Source organism: Stegodyphus dumicola, chromosome 8 (assembly GCF_044657685.1).
Source record: "Stegodyphus dumicola isolate Sdum_Otavi_A_Nest chromosome 8, ASM4465768v1".
In the NCBI taxonomy this organism is placed as follows: domain Eukaryota; kingdom Metazoa; phylum Arthropoda; class Arachnida; order Araneae; family Eresidae; genus Stegodyphus; species Stegodyphus dumicola.
The window spans coordinates 186,391,042-186,403,284 of record NC_140775.1 but is presented as its reverse complement, the minus strand read 5'-3'; the positions used below and the strand labels follow the sequence as shown (position 1 = coordinate 186,403,284).

Here is a 12,243-nt window from a genome sequence, read left to right as displayed (position 1 = left end):
GTCGTATGTGTCTCGGGGGTTACGGTTCAGACCAAATTTCACCCCGACGAGAGTCTGCCGACGCTAACTGATGACGATGCCTTTTCTGTGAACGTATTTCTCTCGGGGCAAACGGTGAACTGGTTAATGAAGAGACGTCTATCTGTTGCAGAAACTTACAACAAAGCATTGCATAGGAAACTGAAGTAATATCGCAAATGGATTTGTTTAGAGGAAGAATATAGAAGGAAATACACTCTGCAATATAAAAAGCGATGTATCAAAGAGGATTTATTCGAATGGGACGAATATGCACATGCCCATACCATACGATAGAATATGGAAAGGGTTAACTTTTGGGGGTCAATGACTGTCTAGCTGGAACACAAGCACAATGTAACAGATCATCCGGAAGATGTATAAAACAGAGATATTCTAATGCTAAGTCATACTTTCTATGAAAATGTGGTACCATCGACCCACGTGGGCTGTATCAATGCTTCGCTGACGGATTCACGAACAGTATGAGCAGATGTTACCGTTTGAGAAACGAACAATTGGACTAAAGTAAGTAGGGTGGACAAATCGCAGGGTCGCTAGACCTTTTTGAATTGGTCGTATGAGATCATGGCAAAGCCTCGAGGGCTAAACCGAACCAGATACATACACTTATTTTTGTGCTGTGCTACTGTTTCCTTTGTTTCAATGATGTCCTTGGTTTGGTTGGTTTATGTGATTACTGCAAAGCCTCGAGGGCTATCTGCCTAAGGGGAGGGATGCTTTCGTAGAGGACTTTCTAAGCGAAACTGGCTCGTACACACGTTACACATGGAGAAACCACGAAACCGCCCAAGCAGCCAACCTGTTCGTGGGATTCGAAACTCGAACCGAACTAGCAGTGTTCAGCGACTTTGCCATTAGGTCGCTGGTGGGCTATTTATGAGTTGGAGCGATGCTACCATTCAAATATGTTAGCAAGAATGGGTGATCCATGGCCGCAGAGAGCCTCAAGAAGGTAGCAGTCAACCAAGATCGATGACAGAATGGTCGTTCAGATAGCGGTCACAGCCCCTGATGCACCCAAATCAACGATCTGACATGTAACCGGGACACCAGTGACTGCAGTCACAAATGATACGTGACTCAGCGAATGGGAGCTTAGGTCACGAAGCCATTAATATGAGTTGAATGTTAGAAAGGCGAGAAAACGAAATGTGCATCGTCTTTTCCCACGACCCATCGCCGAAAGCAGAACGCGCTGAAGAGTTCTCTCTAAGAAACAATTATTTGGTCAAAAATGGAAAAATGCTATCACAATAGTTCAATCTTGGATATATTTAAATAATCACAATAAAAAATATCAATTTATTATTATCAAAGAGAAGGAAAAGAATCTTAGAACATGGTCCAAGGAATCTAAAGAAAGCTTTTCAACGGGATTATCACTGTTGCTCGTTTTTGATATAACGAAAAATAAAAATTAAAGAGAATGTAGAAAACTGTGAAGGTCAATTTCACATATTATCGGAAACATATTTTATACCAATTTTCAAACACGAAGTACCTTCTTTTTATGCTAATGCCCATTAGTAGAAGTGCATCAAGGCAAAACAACCAGCCGCACGTCAAACTCCAGTGTTAATTTCATAGAGGAAATGCAACAAGAAACGTTTATAAACGCCATACCGTTCACTCATATCCCTTCTAAATCCTTTGCTGTATCATCCCCGGATTTTTGCACTTCCAGATTTTTAAAAGCGTCTAGAGACATTCGGTATTTTTTGGAAGCAGGAGAAATGAAAAATTAGCAACGTCTTCTCAAGGAATGGAACCGCGGTCTCTGGAATACGCGCACAGCGTGCAGATCACCACACCACGAAGGTATGCCAAGAAGGCGGGAGAAATAACTTATAAGCGAATTGTCCAAATGTTGACCTACAATCGTCCTTGGACGATGGAGCGCTATTCAAGAGGAATGGGATAAAATACCTCGTTCGACACTAAAAGAAGCTTTATTGTCTTTGAAATTACGGTGTAGGAGGATTGTGAAGAATAAAAGTAGTGAAATGGAACTTTTAAAACAATTAGGTAAAATATTTCTGTAAATTCGATGAAAAACATCTGCGAACAGCCTCCGTAAAAAGGGAGCGGTAAAGTCGCTGAACACTGGTAGTTCGGTCCGAGGTTCGAATCCCGCGAACGGGCTAGCTGCGTGGGCGTTAGGCAGATAGTCCTAGTCCTAAGGCTTTGCCATAATTTCAATAAGCCAAACCAAACCAAACCTCCGTAAAAAGGTGCAATTAACTAAGCATTTGCAAAAGTTGCGTAATATTTTAATACATCTTTGATATTAAAAATCCTGAAAAGAATAATGTAATTTCCGTACTAGTGTCTGTATTTAATAAGAAAATACATACAAACTCATGTAAACTTAAAAATTTACTGCTTTTAAAATATTCGAATTTGTTTAAAAAAATTATTGTATTTTATGTTGCCACTTTTGTAAAGTATATCTTCATGTTTTTTCCCGGAATACTCGAATAGTATTGCACTAGTAGAGATGAAAGTTGGCTTACACGATATCCGCCGATTGCGCGAGCTATAAGAAACAGAAAAGTCGGTCGCGTGTCGTGCCATCCGTCTGTTCAGCCGTATACCGGAACTGGTCCAAAATGTATACTTTTCAAGACATATACGTAACAGATCATCTAGTTTCGTCAGAAACAACTGAAACAAAAATTACTGATGTTACAACCAGAGGAAAAATATTCGATGTTGAATAATTCCAATCGCTTGTGCTAATAATAATACGCTATATTTTATGCACAAATTCAACACCACGAGTCAGAATCGTGTCTTTTGTTTATGACACAAATTCTTTATCAAAAGTCAGACTCGTGGCTTTTGTTTATGACTCAAATTCTTTACCACGAGTCAGACTCATGGCTTTTGTTTATGGCACAAATTCTTTACCAGGTGTCAGACTCGTGGCTTTTGTTTATGGCACAAATTCTTAACCACGAGTCAGACTTGTGACATTTGTTTATGGCACAAATTCCTCACCACGAGTCTTACTCGTGGGTTTTGTTTTATAAGGTATTTCTCTCGCTTTCTAGCGTGCGTTCGTGGTGTAGTGGTTCTTCACGATGGGCCGGTATTCCAGAGGTCCGTGATTCGATTCCCGGCGAAGGCGATTGTTTATTTTTCATCTCTCTTGCTTCAAAAAAATCTTAATGTATCTACAGTTTATGGCACAAATTCTTTTACAACGAGTCAGATTCGTGGCTTTTGTTTATAACTCAAATTCCTCACCACGAGTCACTCTCGTGGCTTTTGTTTATGGCACAAATTATTTACCACAAGTCAGACTCGTAGCTTTTGTTTATGACACAAATCCTTTACCACGAGTCGGACTCGTGGCTTTTGTTTATGGCAGAAATTCTTTACCAGGAGTCAGACGCGTGGCTTTTGTTTATGACACAAATTCTTGACCACGAGTCAGACTTGTGACTTTTGTTTATGGCACAAATTCTTGACCACGAGGCTTTTGTTTTATAAGATATTTCTCCCCCTTTCTAGCGTTCGTTCGTGGTGTAGTGGTTCTTCACGCTGGGCTGGTATTCCAGAGGTCCGTGGTTCGATTCCTGGCGGAGGCGATTGCTCATTTTTCATCTCTCTTGCTTCAAAAAAATCCTAATGTCTCTACAGTGGTGCCCGAACTAAAAGGGTTGTGGATGATCACTCTCCACACTCAGGATTTGGTGAGTGAGTCCCTTAAAAACCTCAGTCGCCCTTTAGAAAGGGGAGTATATAAGGTACTTCTCCCGCCTTCCTAGCGGGCTTTCATGGTGTAGTGGTCTTGTACGCTGGGCCTGTATTCCAGAGGTCCGTGGTTCGATTCCCGGTGAAGGCGATTGTTCATTTTTCATCTCTCTTGCTTCAAAAAAATCGTAATGTATCTACAGTTTATGGCACAAATTCTTTTACCACGAGTCAGATTCGTGGCTTTTGTTAATGACCCAAATTCCTCACCACGAGTCAAACTCGTGGCTTTTGTTTATAACACAAATTCTTTAACACGAGTCAGACTCGTGACTATTGTTTATGGCACAAATTCTTTACCGCGAGTCAGACTCGTGGCTTTTGTTAATGACACAAATTCTTTACCACGAGTCAGACTTGTGGTTCTAGGCCAAAGGGTTAAAACTCCACTCGAGCTCCTTCTGCATTTTAGTGTAAAATACAATATAAAACAACAAGTTTAATTTACTTTTAGCATTTTATGAATCCAGATTCCAAGACATAGATCTTTAGGATATATAATTGACAAAGACTTACTATAAATATTAGCTACAGCAGTGGTAAATATATAATATAAATCGCGATTAAGCAAAAGAAAATAAATATAATTTACATATGTAGAAACAAGCAAATAAACTCTAGCAATCTAAATACATTATAAATTCATATTTTCTTGTAATTATTATTTCTTGTAATTATAATTAAATGATCTGAATGTACTTTTTGGAGAAGCTGCGTTATTAAAAAGAATGATGCAAACATCTATAAGAGGTTTAAAAATTAATTATGAAATTATTAAAATAATAAGAACATAAAATTTATAAACATTGTTGCATTTATTAATTTCGGATATTTCATGTTGTATAGGTGCAGTATGCGCGAAACAGTTTTCTACGAAAATTTATACTCTCTGGAGTAGCGTATTGAGGTTAAAATAAATATGTCATTAATGGAGGAGGATAAGTATTTCTTACAACAATATTCTTCCTTTTTACAGTGTGCCGTTCTAATTGTTTTTTGTTGACTGAAATATCTAACCTAAAATATATTAACTTTTATGCTTATATGATAGAAAATCTACGTTTTTCCCATGCAAGTCTGAAGGGTCAAGCGGTAAAATTTTGTAACACTGGGTTAGCATTTCTCTGAAAGGTGTAGCTGCGTAGGAGGTTCCGCAGTTTTTCTATCCGTAATGAGCATACGAGTAAGTTTCCTTGAAAAATCCTTCTCGAAGGTATCTCTTATGTTAGGTAGCTTACCTATACGTGCTTTGCTGTAATCCAAATAACCCAATGCAATCCAGTTACTGAAAGAAGTTGGTCTCATATACACTTTTAGAGAAAAGTGTTTGAAGCCTGTTGTGCCGTATTGATAATGGAGTAGACAGTTAGGTTTTCGCATGAAGGCTATTGAATTCGAGCCTTGCTTTACATCTTTCACATTTCCGATACGTTCCATCCTTTACAGAAGGGGCTCACCAGCGGCCGAGCGGTAAAGTCGCTGAACACTGGTAGTTCGGTCCAAGGTTAGAATCCCGCGAACGAGCTGGCTGCATGGGCATTTCTGTGATTTTCCCCATGTATAACGTGTATACGAGCCAGTTTCCATTAGAACGTCCTCCACGAAGGCATCCTTCCCCTTAGGCAGATAGCCCTAGTGTGCTTTGCCATAATTAAATAACCAAACCAAACCTATAGAGAAGGAATACGAGAGTCTCCCAATTCTCTTCCCTGACGACAAACTCTCCACATGACTTTCCGTCAACAGTATTTTAAGTGCCTCCATACTGCCAAGATACTGTAAATTTACGGACATCCATAAATTTTTGGGGATTTCATGATTTTGTTTATTTGATTATGGTAAAGTCCTCTAAGTTTTGCCTAAGGGAAACGATGCCTTCTTGGAGAACTTTCTAAGGGAAACTGACTCGTATACACATATAAGGTATTTCTCCCGCCTTCTTAGCATATCTTCGTGGTGTAGTGATCCGCACGCTAAGCGCATTATCGAGAGATCCGTGCTTCGAGTAACGGCGAGTGTATTGCTCATTTTTCACGTCTTTTGCTTTCAAATTAACATAATGTCTCTACAGTGGCGCCTGAACTAAAAGGGTGGTGGATGATGATTCTCCGCCAGCAGGATTTGGAAATTTGTTCCCCTAATCCCCAGTCGCCCTTTAAATGGGTGAGTATATAAGATATTTCTCCCGCCTTCTTAGCATACTTTCAGCACGCTCTCAAATACGCCCCTTGGCGTATTTGAGAGGTCCGTGGTTCGAGACCTGGCAAGGGCACTGCTCATTTTTCACGTCTTCTGCTTTCAAATTAACGATATATCTCTACACATGTTACACATGATCGAAAATATGGAAGCGTCTATGCAGCCAAGCTCGTTCGCTGGGATTTGAACTCCGGACCAAACTACCATCAGTGTTCAGCTAATTTACCATTCGGCCGCTGGTGGACCTGAGATTCGAACCCGGGCCAATTTTTTTGATAGTCGGTAGTCGATTATACTGTAACCATGGGAAGGGGTTTCATATTGCTCTGTAACAGAAAATATCTTTAGCGTTTCTCGTTGGAGTACCTTTTATAGAATCTTTATTCTGATAAAGCTCATTATGCATTATGCTCACGAAAATCCTTGAGCATAATGCATAATAAGCATAATGCATTCAAAATAAAATATGTGACGGGCACTTGTATGTTACAGAATGCATAAGAGGAATTCTTATAAAGATTTTGTGTTTTATGAAATCACTTTGTATATTTATGGCTTACAAAACTTACTAGGTTTTGTAATAAGCCATTTACTTTAGATTAGTCATTTACTTAAACTACGTAACTAGAGTAAAAATGACTTTTACTTATGTTATTTAAAAATACCTACCTTCACCAGTCGTACGCTGTTATCAACGATATCATAATCGTCATCTTCCACAGCTAATAAAGTACCCACAAGGACGACCGTCAGAAGTACGATGGCCACTAGAACTGCAATCCACCACTTGACCCTGGACTTTGATAACCATTCTCGAAGTCCTTTCGCGCCCTCTTTCGCCCCAGACTTTTCGCCGGCAGGAGCGCTGGTATCGTTCTCTTTGTTATCCATGTTGCCGTCTTTTCCTTTAAGTGGAGAATCTTCCGCAGGTTCTTCAACGTCTGCTTCCTTTTTCATGTCAGCGTCGTCCTTGGCAAACTGTCCATCTTTTTTCTTGTCTTTATCGGGATTATTTTTGTTGCCGTTTTTACCTTGCTGCTTCTCGATGTCTGTGTTCATCCTCTTTCGACTCGGGAAGAAAGTGACCGGCCACACCTCCCCCTACCACCTTCGGCCACCTGGATGAATCAGATCTTCGAATACTTCTCTCAAGCTGAAGTGGACTATTTGATTTCAGTAAAACCTGCAATGAAAAAATTGAATGAAGTTATTGTTTAACATAATAAAATTATGGAACATTCAAATTTAGATTTTAAACTCTAAGACATATATCAAAACATCATATAAATCATATATGCAAAATCTATATTTTATTAATTACTATTTTATTAATCTATATAAGCTAGTTAAATTTTTTTACATAATCCTAAAAGATTTTATTCGTTCTGTATTTTATTCTATGCATGATCACATCAACCTGAAAACAAATCTTCCTAAATCTCCTATTCAACAAATCAAATATTTAAACCCTTCCTACAACTGAATGCACAAAGAGGTGACTAGTTTCCAGCTGAGACGCCTCCATGTTAGGCAGGAAGTGGGGAGGAGTCCTTTTCAGTAAAACATATTATGATTAACTCAAAGTACTTAAACTTTCCATTCGTTTTGCCTATTTTTAATAGCTAGACACATTTTTTAATTCTAGAATTTTACAAATTATAAACACGAAAAGAGTTTGTTGTTGCTAATGTGTTGTTGTTGTCTGACCTGTACTCAACCGAAGCCCACGAAAAACCTCGTGGCAAGGAGAGCAAGTTTACGCCTGTTGTTGAACAGCTTAAAAACGACAGTTTGAATTTCATCAGTTCCGTCCCCAGTTTTGCTGGAGAGCACCCCTCGGTGACGGATCCTAGAGTCTCTCATCCCTCTTTCCCTATCATCAACCTGTCGAGAGGACATTTGACTCACCGCATATTTAGAGTGCCCCAATGCAAACCCGCGCCTACAGTAGGTGCAGGTTTGTGCAGTGCACGACGGCGCGGAGTCAAAAAGAAGCCAGGCAGTCTTTAAAACAAGCAGTCCATCTCGCAGCCTGTCTCAACAGGGAACTTCTTGTCTTATTCGAACGCCCCTGCGGGGGTCGACTCAGATAAAACCTGGGAAGCTACTGATTAGAATCTGTACCTAGACAGTCTCGGCCATGGGTGTTTAAAATCAGTCTTCACAGGACTGGAGTCATCGCTGGCGATGGGTAATTCAAGTCGACAGGGACCACATGGTTGACAGGGACCACATGGTTGACAGGGACCACATGGTCGACAGGGACCATATGGTCGACAGGGACCACGTCTTGTCCGTTTCGTTGGTTCTGGTGAAGCTATATAGTCAGATATTCATGGTTGTCCGGGGCGAAACACCTCGCTTAGTGGAAGTGGCGAGTTCAGCGACCTTTTAAACTGCTTGAGGTTTCCAGTGGGCACCTGCAGCCTCAAAACTGCATATTCATATCCATCCTTGGTTTCTCTCTGGGGGCACCTAAAGCCGACGTCTATATACCATGACGTAGTGTTAGAAAGCCGGATTGGTTGTCCAGTCTGTTTGGCATTGTTCAAGTGACTTCGTTCTGCTGTTGGGCCGCTGTTGATGGCAGAAAGTTTTGCCATCCCTCCAAGACGGGCGTGGAATGTGAGTTGCTGAGTATTCCTGTCGACTCATCTTAGTCTTAGCTCATCGGGTGAACCGATAGGTCAGCGGTCTCTTAGATCACCTCTGGGGGGGCTGGGGTGTTTAACTGTGTTAAGGCAGCCTCAAGCTTACCGAATCTGAGTGCCCCTTTCTCCTAGCACACTGTCTTATTTGACCAAAAGATTATAACCAGAGCAGGTGACATCTCAAACAAGAGAGGTAAACAGTTTTCGAGTAATTATACTCGAATCGCTGCTTTTTCGAATAAAAAAAATTAACCTATGTTTAACATACGATGTAACAGAACTTATCTTTTTTATGTAGGATAAAAGTAATAAGCAATCCCCAAAACAAATCGCAAAAAAAAAAAAAAAAAAAAAAAAATAAATAAATAAATAAATGTTGCACAAATTACTACGATTGCAACAGTAGACACAAAATAAGGATTAAGCAATTTGTCGAACGCGTCTACCCTTACATAAGCATCGCATCACGCATTTTCTTTCACATATGTTTACAAGATCAGCTCAACCTGTGTCAAAACTTGCAAGAAGTATTTACTGATAAAAATCAAAGCTATATAAATAGTATAGATCTTATGGCATAACCTGCAGTTATTGCAAACATTTGGAGAAAATGTAGCATCGCCGGTTGACACAACCAAGCTACATCATTGTCGACAACATAGCTGTGTGCAGAAAAGAATTTTGGATATATACGTAGAGAATTTTTGTGCCCTTGTATTACATCGTGAACGGCGCTAAAAACAACAAATTACTCGGTGAAAACTTATTAGATACGTAAATTAATTTGTTTTTAAGATAATAAATAGTGTTAAGCAATATATTTGGTATTCAATGCGTTTAGTGTATTATTCCGCTTCGCTTGCAGTATTACTTTTTTATAATATAAATATATGTATAATTCTTCGATAAATATGTTTGAGTGTGGGATTTAACAAAGCACAAAATGTTCGTCCAGTTACATAAACTGAAAGATAAAATGTAATTTTTTTTTAAATTTCTGATGTTATTATGTTAATAGTACTTCATTTCAAGTGTTAACCATAAGCAGTTTCCCTTTAATATCGTCACTGCATAAATTCACTCGTTAGACATTTGCACGGCTGCGCGATTAAGTTTGGCGCGGGCCTACCCCCCATGCCGCGCAGACACTACACATTAAAAAATATCCATTCCTTCTCTGGGATTCAAACCTTGCTCTGCCCACCAGAGGCCGAGCGGTAAAATCGCTGAACACTGGTAGTTCGGTCCGAGGTTCGAATCCCGCGAACGGGCTGGTTGCATGGGTGTTTTCGTGGTTTTCTCCATGTGTAACGTGTATACGAGCCAGTTTCCCTTAGAAAGTCCTCCACGAAGGCATCCCTCACCTTAGGCAGATAGCCCTAGTTTGCTTAGGCAGATAGCCCTAGTGTCCCCTTAGGCAGATAGCCTAGTATTCTGAATACACACACACACACACACACACACAAACCGGGCTCTTCGGACCGGCAGTCAGCGATGCTAACTACAGTAAAACACGAAATGTTCATACCATAAAATATATTAGATTGCAGATAATATTACAAATCTTATTTATTAGTTCATTAACACATATATAGTAGAAGTATAAAAAAGGTCAATTTTAACAGATACTTTGATTAGGGACAGGACATTTAAATTTTTCGAATCTTGTGAGTTTGGAAATATTCGAAATTTCGCAAATCGAATCTTTTGAATCTTATTTAAAAAAATTCGTTAAGTATTTTAATTGAATTTTTTTGGAAATATTAGATTTATTAACGTCCAAGAGATATATTAATTAGAAAAAGAAATAATTTTATTTTTTTCTGCAATTGCAGTTCTGTTTTGTTATTAATATTAATTTGTAACTCAGCGAATACTCTAAGTTCTTTGGAGCTAATTGAACGTTCTTTGTTTAAAGTAGAGTTCCTCAACTAGGTGCAGTTTCAAAGCAAGCCGTAAAACAATTTTAAGATGCACGCCATTCAAACGTCTAATTTGCAAATTTTAGATTTTTGGCCAACAGACTCTCGTAACTGTAATGAATAATTTGAGTAAAAATTATTTTTTACTTCCTTGTACGAAGTAAAGGTTCTATAGTAATCCCGAAAAATTTCGGGTATCATTTTTCAAAGAAAATATCCGTTTTGACCGCTCTGGAATCTATTTACACGATTTTTTTCAGTGATATCCTCAGATACGGACAGAGTAAAAGACTTTTTTTTTTAAACGGATTGTAAAATTCATTTAAAATGGATTCACGAGGGACTTTTGTCTTGACATCCATACGTATGCGCGTATGTATATATATATCTCCTACAATTCAAGAACGATTACCCATAAAACATTGAAAGTTTGTATATGGGATTGCTATAACATATATTTGTGCATCTCCCTCTGAACCAGACATATATATATATTCCAGCATGCTGAAGAATAAAGCTACCGGGAGTAAGTGCAACAGAAGACTGGTAGATTACGATCTAAGCAAGACCGTATAAAACTCTAACAAATCCTTTTGGGCAATCATTAAAATCTAAACTCTTTCAGATTTTATTATTTTTTTTTTAATTGTCCTCTCTAAACCTTCTGCATCAGGTTGTTTTTATGTTTTACTTACTCGTTCAAAAGACCGATTTTGGCTAAAAATCTCAAATTTTTCATTTCACATTTCTTATGGCTCCTCTTATAGGTATCAAAGACAATTGTTCTTTTCTTGATATAAGAAGTAGAGATATACCAGTTTTTCTGAGAGACGGACAAACCGGAAGTTACTTTTGCCACAGCGAAAGTGAAGTTTAAAGGGCAAGTTAAAAATGCGATTTTCGTCCTTTATCATGTTATTTGTTAACTAATTAATTTTAAGCATTTCAATTAGTCTGGAGAAGCTGGCAAAGTGTTTTTATTATTCATTTTCTCATTTTCGTTTGGTAACGTGAATAGCTGTGTATAATGCATGTAACGTAAATTTGAGAAGCGCGATTTTTAATATTTTTTTTTAAAATTATTAGTTATGTTCACATAAATCTAAAGGTTCCTTATAGAATCACTTGAAATTTTGCGCAGAGAGTCTGTCTATTATTATGCATGATATAGTCTAAGAATTTTTTACAGACCTGAAATAGCATTTGAATTATGTAACTTTTTCTTCAATAGCGCATGCATTATTTTTAAAATTTTGTGTGTTGCCTAACATAGAATATGTAGATGCACGAAAACTACATTACGAAATGCACATGCGCGGAAAGATAGCTTACCCAAAGCAGGTTTATGGTTGCCATAACCACAAGGAACGGCACAGTGGCCACATTTGGCGAGAAATCGCCCATTTGGTGTCAAAATCGGCGATATGCCATGGACAAATGGGTAACCTTCTGGAACGATTTCTTACCGGTTTAACCCAGAATGTTCTCGAACACAAGCCGAAACTATATAAACACTGGTGGTACGCGGAGAGGGAGGGCGTGATAGTTGGCGTCTCCAGTTAGTTAGTCCATGCGGAGTCAATGGAATTGACAGTCGGTCAGCGAGTGCGGAGTGGGTCGTCGAATGCACCGAAAGATTCTCGTAGTGTATCGCGGTTAGTGCATCGTCG

General features: G+C 38.8%; 1 protein-coding gene across 2 annotated transcripts in view; it reads right to left on the bottom strand.

The window, feature by feature from the left end:
- Positions 1–12,243, bottom strand: part of LOC118189362 (sodium/potassium-transporting ATPase subunit beta-like) — a 508,361-nt gene that overhangs the window by 20,962 nt on the left and 475,156 nt on the right. For both annotated transcript variants that reach the window (XM_085822815.1, XM_085822816.1), the window contains exon 3: positions 6,670–7,183. In XM_085822815.1, the coding sequence (XP_085678941.1) occupies positions 6,670–7,059 (390 nt within the window). In that variant the 5' untranslated portion in view covers positions 7,060–7,183. The remainder of the gene's footprint in view (positions 1–6,669; positions 7,184–12,243) is intronic.